Source organism: Tasmannia lanceolata, unplaced genomic scaffold, assembly GCF_043159265.1.
Source record: "Tasmannia lanceolata isolate RefF3 unplaced genomic scaffold, GAP_Taslan_0.1 ptg000025l, whole genome shotgun sequence".
Classification (NCBI taxonomy): domain Eukaryota; kingdom Viridiplantae; phylum Streptophyta; class Magnoliopsida; order Canellales; family Winteraceae; genus Tasmannia; species Tasmannia lanceolata.
The window spans coordinates 5,811,969-5,824,569 of record NW_027518702.1 but is presented as its reverse complement, the minus strand read 5'-3'; the positions used below and the strand labels follow the sequence as shown (position 1 = coordinate 5,824,569).

The following is a 12,601-nucleotide window of genomic DNA, read 5'->3' as shown; positions in this document are numbered from 1 at the left end:
CCCAATGATGTATATCTGTTAGCAGTGTTTGAATAAAATTTTGTTACTTTTTAGAAATAAAAAAAATGTATTGGCTAGTGTATGACTGATAGAGAGACGCTGACATCCTTTACTATTGGCAGGCATAAATCTTGGTTTTGCCGTGATAGGTGTACCAATACTCGCACTTGGATACTTCATGGATACTTCTATTGGTTAAAATAACTATAATGTTTCAAACATGTGTCACTCTCTTCGAATTAACTGTCATGCTTTTTGTTTAAGTGTTACATATTTGCAATTCCAATTTTTAGCATGTGAGTCTTAGAGACGCAATTTAAAATTTATTATTAGTTCTGTCTTCTAACTTAATTTTTAATTAAGCTTCATGATATTATATTTAAACCTGCATTGTCTCTTATCTCATGGTATCAGACACCCGTATCTGTGTCCGTATTTACGAAAATGGCAATTCGTATCTCTATTCTCATGCGTATGTCCGTATTCATAACCATATCTTGATTTCATAGATTATATTTATCTTGTTATAGCTTACTGTTTTGGCAGGCAAGACATTAATTTCAAGTAGTGAGTATATTTTGTTTAATATCATTGTCTTAATCTCTACAAAACTGTGGGTTTGCAGTTCTAGTAACATTTTTTTGCTAAATGGCGGCAAATTTGAATTGAATGACTTTTGCAGTCTTCTCCATGTAATTTTTACACATACCAAGCAACAAAAAAAAAGAAAAAGATTCTATTTGTTCTACACATGCCTAATATTTTTTTAATTTGTTCTCACTTTTCCTTCCGATGATTGTCAAAATTATGGATGTGATAATATTATCCAGCTTTATATGTGGATTCTAATGCTTTTGTGGCGGCTTTAGCTATCATTTTGCTACCTTTTAAGAGTAGTTTGCAGTTTTGAGGGTGAAAATTTGAGAATGAATGGATTTTGTTGTTCACTATAGTTTAATTCCAACAGTTGTGAAAATAATTACAACATTTTGCAGCCTTTTAAGAGTAGTTTGCAGTTTTGAGGGTGAAAATTTGAGAATGAATGGATTTTGTTGTTCACTATAGTTTAATTCCAACAGCTGTGGAAATAATGTTAGTCATTCACCCTATAGTTGTTACATATATGGCCGTTTAATTTTCAAAATATCAGGTTTGTGTCCTTGAAAGATTATGTAGCTAATTTATTTGATCTAAATCTTGAAATGTATTATCATAGGAGTGTGCTTTCCAATGGGGAAGGGAATGTATCGAGTGGTTCATATACCTGAAGATGAAGCTGTTCTTTTGAATTCTAGGGAGAAGGCACCTTATCTGATATGCGTTGAGGTTTTGAAAGGTGAAATTACAAGGTATTTATAAAGTTTCATGGTCTATCTAAGTGCATTTGACCGCATGCTTTCTAATTCTTATTATGATTTCCAGATATGGTGCACATCCTTTTATGGATTGTTTTAATTAATTGTACTCTTAGACATTCTCTTTTCCTCTTTTAGCCATGCGAAAGAGAGTTCTGATGCTCAAAAACTATCTAGAGGAGGGATTCCTTTAGCAAATGGAGATGTGCAATTGACAAAGCCTCCTCCATGGGCATATCCTTTGTGGAATTCACAAGATGCACACCATAATGGTAGTACTGATAGGATGTCAAGATCTACTTCTCAGGCTATTGACCAGGCAATGGCTCATTTATGGGAGGCTAAAGTGAAATTTGTCCATGTCAACTTTTCTGTTAAGAAGAATAGTGAAGCACCTGATTGTGAGCTGGAATGTGTAAGTGTCATGTTGACGGCAGATTCTGGGGTTAACATGGAAGACATAGAGGATCCAGAACCACCCCGTCGAAAGGAGCATCGCCGTGTTCCAAGCACAATTGCTATAGAGGAAGTAAAGGTGGGCCTGTAAGTGGGGAATTTGAATGTTGTTCAATATTTGCACAAAAATAGAGAATCATAATAATCTCCTGTTTCAACTTATAATGCGGATTAGTTTTTATCACTTTTTTACTTGATCACGTTCCACAACACATTTTTGCAATTCTCGTTACTTTTTATTTATTTGTTCATTCACTATCTCCAGACTTGCTTATATTACCATTAGACCCATGAATACTAAAATCCAATGCCTGAACCAGAAACCCTAATACTGTGTACACAAATTGGACCAAACAACCTGTGGCCTGATGTATATGCATGTCCACTACTCAATTTATTTGAGGAGGCATTTGACACTTTTGAATGGAAATCTCCAAATTAGTTAATCATGTTAGCTGTTAATTTCCAAGCCAAAGTTTTGACCTTGAGGTTTCCATACTCACATATAGTGAACTTGTCACAGTAACGGGATTAGTTTCATACCATATTTATCATTAAAAAAAGAGGTTAATACCAAATTTTAGTCATATGACACCAACTTTTTTTGCCTTTGTTTATTTCGATACTGTCCTTGCAGTATCCTTATTGCAAACTTCTCCTTCCCCTTGTCCTAGGTTAAATGCAGACCATTGTTTGGAATAGTGAGATATTTTTTATTAGGTAAGCTGGCATTGAACCTGTCACCTCAAGGTTGACGCATACAACCTTGTTGAATTAAATTGCTCTTCGATTCTTCGTAGATGAATATCATATTCCTACTTTTCTTTTTTCTAATGAAATATCTTAATATCTTGAAAATGGCTCAAAATAATTAAACATGTCTATTGGCTTTGGCACTTCCTTTTCTTATAGCTTCTCTATTCTTACATTGTCTTATTCACATCACATTAGGTGGCTAGATGTATTGCAAAGTCATAAAGTCTATATGTTTTTTTTAAAAAGTTAACAATTCCATTCCAATAATCATGAACTTACAAGAGACGGGGACAAGATGTCCCCAATACAAAGAAACAGACCATTGGACTACTTCCCATAGAGACCTTTAATTGTTAACTTACAAGTTAGCAGTTACAGGCAAGGGTGATCATGCCACCCCCACCGTAGTATCATCGAACAGCACAAGAGTAGTAGCCAAATGGGCCCCTTCTTTCCCCAGACTATCCGCCATAAAGTCTATATGTTATCTCCCTTGTCAACTATGAAATCACTATTGGTGGCTATATGTTTTGATCAAATAATTAATAATTGTGTACGAACTAATTTCATTCTATGTGAAGTTCTAATTATGATATTTGTTTCCTCAAGCTCTTTTTTTCTCTAATTGGCTTGTAATTGAAGTTCTCATGATGGTAGAGGCTTTTCTTTCCAAATCAGAACCTCAGGCTCTTTTTTTTACTCACTATTGTTTTCTTTACCAATTTCCCTTCTTTTCTTTGTTTATATATATATGAGGAAAGTGTTTCTAGTCGGCCGACTAGAGAACCTTCTCTAGTCCGCCGCCCAAAAACACAGTGGGAGCCCACATTGTTTGGGTGATCCAAAGCACTCGTTTGATTGGCCCAGACATGGATAGGGTGTGCCCAAAAAATCAGCTCCATAAGATCATCCCAATCCTACGATCTATGGAGGTTAAAATGGATGGGTATAAAACTCCACAATCTGTCCATTTTTTAGCTCCACAAATCAAAGGGTTAGGATGATACTATGGAGCTGATTTTTTGGGCACACCCTATCCATGTGTGGGCCTATCAAATGAGTGCTTTGGATTATCCAAACAATGTGGTCCCACTGTGTTTTTGGGCGGCGGACTAGAGAAGGTTCTCTAGTCGGCCGACTAGAAACACTTTCCTCTATATATATATATATATATATATATATATATATATATATATATATATATATATATATATATATATATATATATATATATATATATATATATATATATATATATATATATATATATATATAGAGGAAAGTGAAGCTACACCGCCGGTGTAGCTAACTTAGCTACACCGCCGGCTTAAAATACAATGGGCCCACATTGTTTTGGTGATCCAAAACATTCATTTGATAGGCCCTCACATTGATAGGGTGTGCCCCAAAAATCAGCTAGGTAGGATCATCCCAACCCTACGATTTGTGGAGGCAAAAATGAACGTGTAAAAACCTTCACAAATCTGTCCATTTTTGGCTCCACAGTTTGAAGGGTTGGGATGATCCTACCTAGCTGATTTTTTGGGCACACCCTATCAATGTAAGGGCCTATCAAATGAATGGTTTGGATCACCAAAACAATGTGGGCCCATTGTATTTTAAGCCGGTGGTGTAGCTCTACACCGGCGGTGTAGCTTCACTTTCCTCATATATATATATATATATGAGAAAAGTGAAGGTACTCCTTGGAGTAGATAACTTATCAACTCCCTACCTTAAAATAACAGTTGGGGCCACATTGTTTGGGTGATCCAAAGTATTCATTTGATGGGCCCTCACATAGATAGTGTGCGCCCAAAAAATTAGCGCGATAGGATCATCCTAACCCTATGAACTGTGGAGGCAAAAATGGATGTGTACAAGTCTGCACAAATCTGTCCATTTTTTGCCTCCACAGTTCATAGGGTTAGGATGATCCTATCGAGCTGATTTTTTCGGCACACCCTATCTATGTGAGGGCCCATCAAATGAATGCTTTGGATCACCCAAACAATGTGGCCCCAACTGTTATTTTAAGGTAGGAAGTAGATAAGTTATCTACTCCAAGGAGTACCTTCTCTTCTCTCTCTCTCTCTCTATATATATATATATATATATATATATATATATATATATATATATATATATACTAGTAAAAAACCCCGTGCGATGCATGGACCGACAAAGAACTGTACGGACCACATCATAGGTTGATCCAAACCGTCCATGTGATGGAACACAACATCAATACGTTGTGCCCGTAAAATCATTTCCATAGGCTGATCCTAGCCCTCCAATCTGTAGAGGTTTCCATAATATGTTGCTCCTCTTAAGGTCCCCGGAATTCGTAAATATTTTTAAAGGTGTGCGGAATTCGTAATATCCTCAAAAACTTACTAAGGAAAAGTAGTTTTTTCGTAATTGTCATATTTCAATACCTCTTCTTTGTAGTTTCTTTCCGTAATTGTCATACACATGTACCCATTGTCCGTAATTTCCCTCCAAAAGTATACTACCTAATGATTATTATTGCTAGCTTCTTTCGGTACTTATTATTGCAAGCCACCTTTCAAGAAATAGTATTTTCGTGCAGTTTTTCACCACGTCTAATAAGACAAATCTCTAAACAGATACAATTGCAAAGGATGGGCGAGACGTAGCCTTTGGAGAAGGTGGCTAGCAAATCGTGATTTGCTTTTTCAAATAATTCCAAAAATGGGTAGGATTGAAATTATGTGGCTTTAATGGGTGCCTTTGTTAAAAAGCATAAAGGAGGGGGTAGGATTGAAAATATGTGGGTTGAATGGGTGCCTTTATTAAAAAAAGTCAAAAAAGTGATGTGTAATTCTCATAGAATTTTGGGAGAAATTCAAATAATTCTCTCCTTTTCTCTTCTGCTATATATATATATATATATATATATATATATATATATATATACACATACATGCTTTCTTTATATTAATATTTTCACATGTTTGAGAAAAAATAAAGCCATGTAACATCATTTCCATGGCCTTAATATAATTTCCATATCCTATGAGGTACAATAGCCTGATCTAAGACATTTATAAGAGCCACATGTTATTCCATAGCTCCAGCTGAGAAGCGCTCTTGTGTAATGGGGTTTAACACCACATTGGCCTAGATAGTCAACCCTAGTGCCTAGATAGTCAACCCTAGTTATATTCCCAATGTTAATGGTTTATTGCTTCATACATTTAGGATCATTATTTTATGTCCTTGCCGAAATAACAATCGGCAATGACAAGTACCTGGTATTCTGCAAATATTAACTTGGATGAACTGACATTTCCAGTTTCTAGTAGTTGTGCTTTCCGCCTTTTCCTGTTCAATGCTTACCACGGTCTGCTTATCCAACTTAAATGCGTTAATGCTGTTTCTATCTTTTTTTCTACGGATGACTGCTATGGTTTATCTATTCCATTGTTTCTGCCATGGTTTTAAATTTCGGCCGAATTTCGGTTGGGTCCGAAACCGAAATTCGCTGAAATCTGAAATTTCAGATATTTCGGCATAATGGCCCAAATTTTGTAAAATTGATTTTTTTTTCAAAAATATATTATTTTTCTGAATTTCGGCTGAAATTTCAGAAATAATAAAATAATTCTTTTTTACTGGATTTCGGCCGAAATTGACCGAAACCGAAACCGAAATTTAAATCCATGGTTTCTGCATGCTAGCATTGCCATTATTTAGACAAATGTTGTTGAATTCCATGAACCTGCACTACTTTCTTACTTTGTCTTATCTGTGTACTTGCATTGTTGTAAGAACCTTTTCGAAGATAGGGTAACGTTTACTTGCATTGTAGTAAGAACTTTTTCAAAGATTGGGTAACATTTACTTATTGGCTGTTGTATGTAGATGTATTACTCTAACTATTGTTATCAATTGGGAACTACTAATCATGTTCCGGTTGGGCCTGTAGCTCATAGGTTGAGGCTTTCTACCTCAACCTTGAGGTTGCAGGTTCGATCCCATCTTACCTACCCAAAAAAAAAAAAAACTACTAATCATGTTTCCAGGCATGTACTTCGTACTAAATTACTGCATATGTTTTTTCTGTAGGCTGCTGCAGCAAAAGGAGAAGCACCTCCTGGGCTCCCTTTGAAAGGTGCAGGTCAGGATTCATCAGATTCGCAACCAAAGGTGATGCTACCTGATAACTTTATATCTTGAGGCATCTTGTACCAAGCACTCTCTGATTTGTATATTGGAAAATGCCATTGAGTTAAAATTTTGAGCAGGTTACTAGTGATGGTCCTCCTAAGCCTAGTGATGCCTTATCTGGTGAACTTTGGGAGATAAAGAAAGAGAGGATACGTAAAGCTTCGGTACATGGAAAATCGCATGGTTGGGACCTACGCTCTGTAAGTGCATCTTACCTCGTAGCCTCCTACCATCCTTGCATAAATTTTACTACGGCATCCTATTTAAACATGATGGTTCACTAGTAACATGATCGTCATGATGCTTATGCCTCATGACGATGACAATGTCTCGCCTCAAATCATGCATCTTACACCTTTTAAACATTAATTTTCTTTCAGGTCAAATTAAAACTTCTGATGGATATCACTTCGCATATATGTAATTTTCTTCTATAATATCATTAGTTTCACTTATACATGAAACAGCCTCTCTGCAAAGCAGGGGTAAGGTTGCGTACATCTAGCCTTCCCTGGACCCCGCAATGGTGAGAGCCTCGTGCACTGGGCCGTCCTTTCACTTATACATGAATTGTTCGTACTCTTAAGGTGTTAATCTTGAAAAATGACAAAATTTGCATTTTAGGCTGCTTCCTAGCAAGCATTTTTTTGGGGCCTGCTTATGCCCCTCATACGTGATTGGACCTGTTGATCCAAACAATGATCATAAGTCTGGCGGAATGCCTCTGAGAATACCTTGATTAGATGATCCTAGGCCCATGATCCATCAAGGCTCGTTTAATATTCTTCGAAAGAAAGCTGAATCATTGATTTTCTTAATTGTTATTTTATGCATAGATGTCCTTTCATCATGGAACAGAGGCCATGTTGGTTGCCTCATGATGTTCTACAAGATCTACCCTCTCGATTTCATATGAATATCCTTATGTGGGACCCAACAATTGCCTTTTAGCATTGATCCTGATCGGGATTGTCCGCATAGTCGTTTGATTTAACCTTTAGCAGTTTTGTATGATTGGTTCTATTAGTATTTTTAGAGGCGAAGGAGTAAGGCAATGTGTTTCCCCCCTTCAGGCGTGAAACTGCAACCAATGTTTTAAATTTCGACCGAAATACCGAAATTTCAGATTTTGGTTGGGACTGAAACTGAAATCCACAAAACCCGAAATTTTGGAAAAATGATTTTTTTTTTCACAATTTCACCCATTTTCCGAAACTTCGGATTAAAATGTAATTCAATTTTTTCTCGAAATTTTGGCCAAGGCCGAAACCCAAACCAAAATCGCAATTTAAAACCTTGACTGTGAATCACCTTAGTCGTTAGATTTCTGTACTTTTTCATTTGGGCTACTGCTATGCTGACCCCAACAAGTGGCATCATTCCACAAGTAGGAAGACATGAACCTGGATTTGTACGAGGAACCAGTGAATTGTGGCTTTACTGCTAATTGCGTGCTTAGATCATTTCAACATGCCAGTCATATTTAGCATATGCAGCCTGGTTTGTTTTATAATCATTTAATATGTATAATGATGCACCCCTTTCGTTCCTAAATCACCTCAAATAGGCCCCACTGGTGATGTGATCATGCTTTCCATGCCCATCATCTTTCGTTCACCAAGAACTCTAACTAGATTGATTTTGTTAAGCTTAGATTATGGTGTTTTTTGGGGATTGATAGAAGGCTCTACAAGGGGTTTCTTGATGAGTCCAACATCTACCTAGTTTCTTGCTAATTTTATATCTGATTAGAAATTTAGAATTGCAGCATATTTCGAGGTTCAGAAACTTGTTTTGGATAGAAAAGTGGTTCTAAAGTTGGTATGAGTGTGCAAGGAGGGCTGTCTTTATTCACGAACTACTTTAAAATTGACTGCAAGCTGTCTCCTATAGTCATGCTTTTTTTTTTTAACTATAAAACCCTTGCGTTTTGTTCCTGTTAAAGTTAACAGATGCTTTCATCTATCTTGTTTATCTTGTTGTTTGATCTGCTGTTCTATACTTGTACGATTTGTTTTACTTGGCTCATTATTGAATTTTTCTCAGTCCCTTTTTTTCATGTACAGATTATTGTCAAGAGTGGTGATGATTGCAGGCAGGAACATCTTGCTGTGCAACTCGTTTCTCATTTCTATGGTGGGTTGATTATCTATTTCTCAATTGGTTTTAGTAATGGAATTTCAATTTTTTTAGGCAAACCATTCATAGTTCTCCTTTTACATTCACTGAAACTTTTAATTTCAGATGAACATGCACTATTCTAGTATGTAATTAAGGACTTGAGAGAAAAGTCCTTGAAGAGTTTAGTTTTTAAAGCTTTCTCTGACATTTCAATCATTGTTTTATTTGTTACTATCCTACAAATTTTTCTGCTGCCCCTTAAAATTCTGGAGTTTCTCTCATTCCATGTGATGAAAAGGAAGTTCTCAGCCAATGAGGAATTCCTGCACCACTTCTCTAACCAAAAACAAAAAGCCACTGTATACATTTGATCTTTTATTTTTGTTAATAGAATTGAAAACAGGCTTCCAATGTTACCATATTGTGGAGCTCTTACAGTTCCATTCATCAAGACATAGTTTCCATGGGTCTAGTATTTAGTATATATTATTCAAGTGCAGATATCATTGGGGTTGGAGAAAAGCCTCCTGTAACGACCCGATTTCCGTCAAGTCGCTACGAGCAAAAGAAAGTAAAAATCATGACGTTTTTTTTTTTTTTTATACAAGCATCAACGACGATCCCGATAGAATCTTATTACAACTGAAATATGTCTTATCATAACAAAGTATTGATAGACATAGTAAATGACGCAAGGCGTCAAAATGTAAAAACTCAGGAACAAACTCTCTGATCACACAGTCCCTTATCCCATGGTTCCTTCATTTGCAAATGCTCCGCCATCTAATGCCTCAACTCCTGTGGTGGAGGAATCAACGTCAAAGCAGGGTCATCCAAAGACCGAGCAGAGTAAAAGAGACAATATAAACAGTTCATACAATATAATCCACATTTCAATAATGTCTAGAATAAAGATTACAATGCCCATGGCAATATAAATCAAAGGAGTGACAATAATTTCAATGTATGCTATGTATGCATGTATGCAACAATTTTATAAAATGAGACAGCACATTCCCCAGGTACATCCGGCTTTTCCCCCATTTATTTTTCTGTCAGTTCTTTTCTGACTTTTTCATTTTCTTTTATTTTTTTCTGCCGGTGTCCTTGCCGCACGGCTAACCACTACCCCTGTCTGAAGGCAGTGACGTTATGGACTTGGATTACGGTCTCGCATTTGCCGAGCCGGGGATACTATCCCTCGGGGATACTTTCCCTTTTTGGTTGGTTTGCCAACGAAAGGCAGTACACGCTTCTCGCGTTGGCCTTTGGACCTTAGGTCCCAGGATGATTCCACCACACCCTTATGTTCCCCTTCACTCTCCCCCATGTATGCAACATGTATGCAATTACTTACCTTTGCCTTTCTTCCAGCATTCATTTCAATTCATTTGATTCCAGCATTCATTTCAATTCATTTGATTCCAGGCAAGCGAGTATAAATTCACTAAGCAGGTATTTATCAGGCAATTTATAAGCAGAGCTACATTGCATAGACAATTATATTGAATACCATTACAAGACAAGGTCTAGCTGTCACCTGCCTTTTCTTATAGTCGCAGTAGGACGAGATGGCTCCTGTAGGCAAATAAGTGAAATAGGTCAACTTATTTTAGTCTAGGTCCTTTTAATATCACACAGACAACACTTGTCCTTTCTGTGTCCATTTATGTCCTAAAATAAGGTTCCCTGTGTTCACTATTCATGTGGGCCCCACATGCTACTATTCATGTGGGCCCCATCATGTCACTATTTATGTGGGCCCTGCATGTCACTATTTATGTGGGCCCCATCATGTCACTATTTATGTGGGCCCTGCATGTCACTATTTATGTGGGCCCCATCATGTCACTATTTATGTGGGCCCCATCATGTCACTATTCATTTCACCATAAGTTGATAAAGTTTACTTTACGGTTACTATGCTAGTATTTCACCGTTAAGTATATAGGTGGTAGAACCAACCATTACTTTATCCATATAGGTGGTAAAACCAACCATTACTTCAAATAAAATATAGGTAGGTGGTAGAACCAACCATGAAAGAGATCATTAAATAATTTAGGTGGTAGAACCAACCATGAAAGAGATCATTAAATAATTTAGGTGGTAGAACCAACCATGAAAGAGAGACTATTATAAAAGACTTACTTGGTAGTGGATTTTCTTTTTCCTTCTTCTCTCTCTCTTCCTCTTTCTCTTTCTTCTCTTCTCTTCCTCTCTCTCTCTCTCTTCTCTTCTCTTCTCTTCTCTTCTCTTCTCCTTTTCTTCTCCTCCTCCTCCTCTATTTATAGACATTTTTTTGCATAGTACTTTTTGCATAGTAAAGACTATTTACTATTTTAAATTATTATTTCTGTCGGTCAATAGTATTTTTGCATAGTACTTTTGCATAGTAAAAACTATTTACTATTTTAAATTATTATTTTCGTCGGTTAACAGTATTTTGCATAGTTAATAATATTTTTTTATTATTAATTTTGTCGGTCAATAGTATTTTTGCATTTTTTTTATTATTATTTTCGTCGGTGCGATGATATTTTCGTTTCCACTAGGGATGGGTCCCGCTGGTGGTAGGACCCGCTGGTCGTGGGGCCCGCTGATGTGGGACCCGCTGGCGTTGGATCCGCTGATGTGGGGCCTGCTTGTATGGGGCCCGCTGATGTGGGACCCGCTTATGAATAGTACTCGGTGGGTCCTACTGTGAATAATACTTTTAAATAGTGTATCTTAAATAGTAATTCTGCATAGTAATCTTGCATAGTATTTTAAATAGTAATTATGAACAGTATTTTAAATAGTAATTCTAAATAGTAATCTTGCATAGTGACTATTTTTAATATATATTTTTAATATATATTTTTACCGGTTATTACATTCTACCCCCCTTAATGAAAATTTCGTCCTCGAAATTGGACATACCTTATATATATATATATATATATATATATATATATATATTTTACCGGTTATTACATTCTACCCTCCTTAATGAAAATTTCGTTTCTCGAAATTGGACATACCGTTAGATGATGATACTTTTGTTTCATCTCCTCCCCTGGTTCCTCTTCTTGTGGCTTTCTCGCTTCAAGTTCTTGTTCTTCAGGTTCTTCCTCGGAGTCAGAGGAAATTTCAATCATTTGCTGCAATCCTTTCTCTTCTTGAAATTTCTTCTAGCTCACGACAAGGTTGTCAGAGGTTGTAACATACTATATAAAATATCACCATTCTTAAGGAAAATCTTCATAATTCAAAATATCTTTGTTGATAAAATCTCAATGTATTATGTCATCATCATCTTCAATTTTCAGACATCTTCAAATTTCACAACATACTCATAAATCATCATCCCAAAATTCAAAATATCTTTGTTAATTATTATCCCAACGCATGACAGATTCATGATCATCTATTTTTTTATGATTAAAATCGATTCCTCGTGAAATCCATCTAACGATCATTTTTCCCAAAATCCAGGCTTTTAATGAAATTTCCAACTAAATATAGCTGTAAATTGTAACAGGGTAATAATTTTATAATATAAATTTCTGACCTTCAGTCGCTCCATCCTGTACCTCAGTGTCGGACGATTCTGAATATAAGTTGCTGCCTTAGGGCAGTCCCTCTTCCTGTGATTAGGGTCTCCGCAGTTAAAACAAACTGCCATGGTTAGAAGGAAATCTTTTTATTTTTCAACTAAAATCTTGAGGTACCATGAA

At 36.3% G+C, this 12,601-nt stretch overlaps 1 protein-coding gene across 1 annotated transcript in view; it reads left to right on the top strand.

The window, feature by feature from the left end:
• Positions 1-12,601, top strand: part of LOC143857706 (phosphatidylinositol 4-kinase beta 1-like) — a 70,612-nt gene that overhangs the window by 17,719 nt on the left and 40,292 nt on the right. Inside the window, exons 4-8 of the mRNA XM_077368154.1 lie at positions 1,217-1,349; positions 1,494-1,890; positions 6,660-6,740; positions 6,839-6,961; positions 8,828-8,897. Of these exons, the coding sequence (XP_077224269.1) occupies positions 1,217-1,349; positions 1,494-1,890; positions 6,660-6,740; positions 6,839-6,961; positions 8,828-8,897 (804 nt within the window). The remainder of the gene's footprint in view (positions 1-1,216; positions 1,350-1,493; positions 1,891-6,659; positions 6,741-6,838; positions 6,962-8,827; positions 8,898-12,601) is intronic.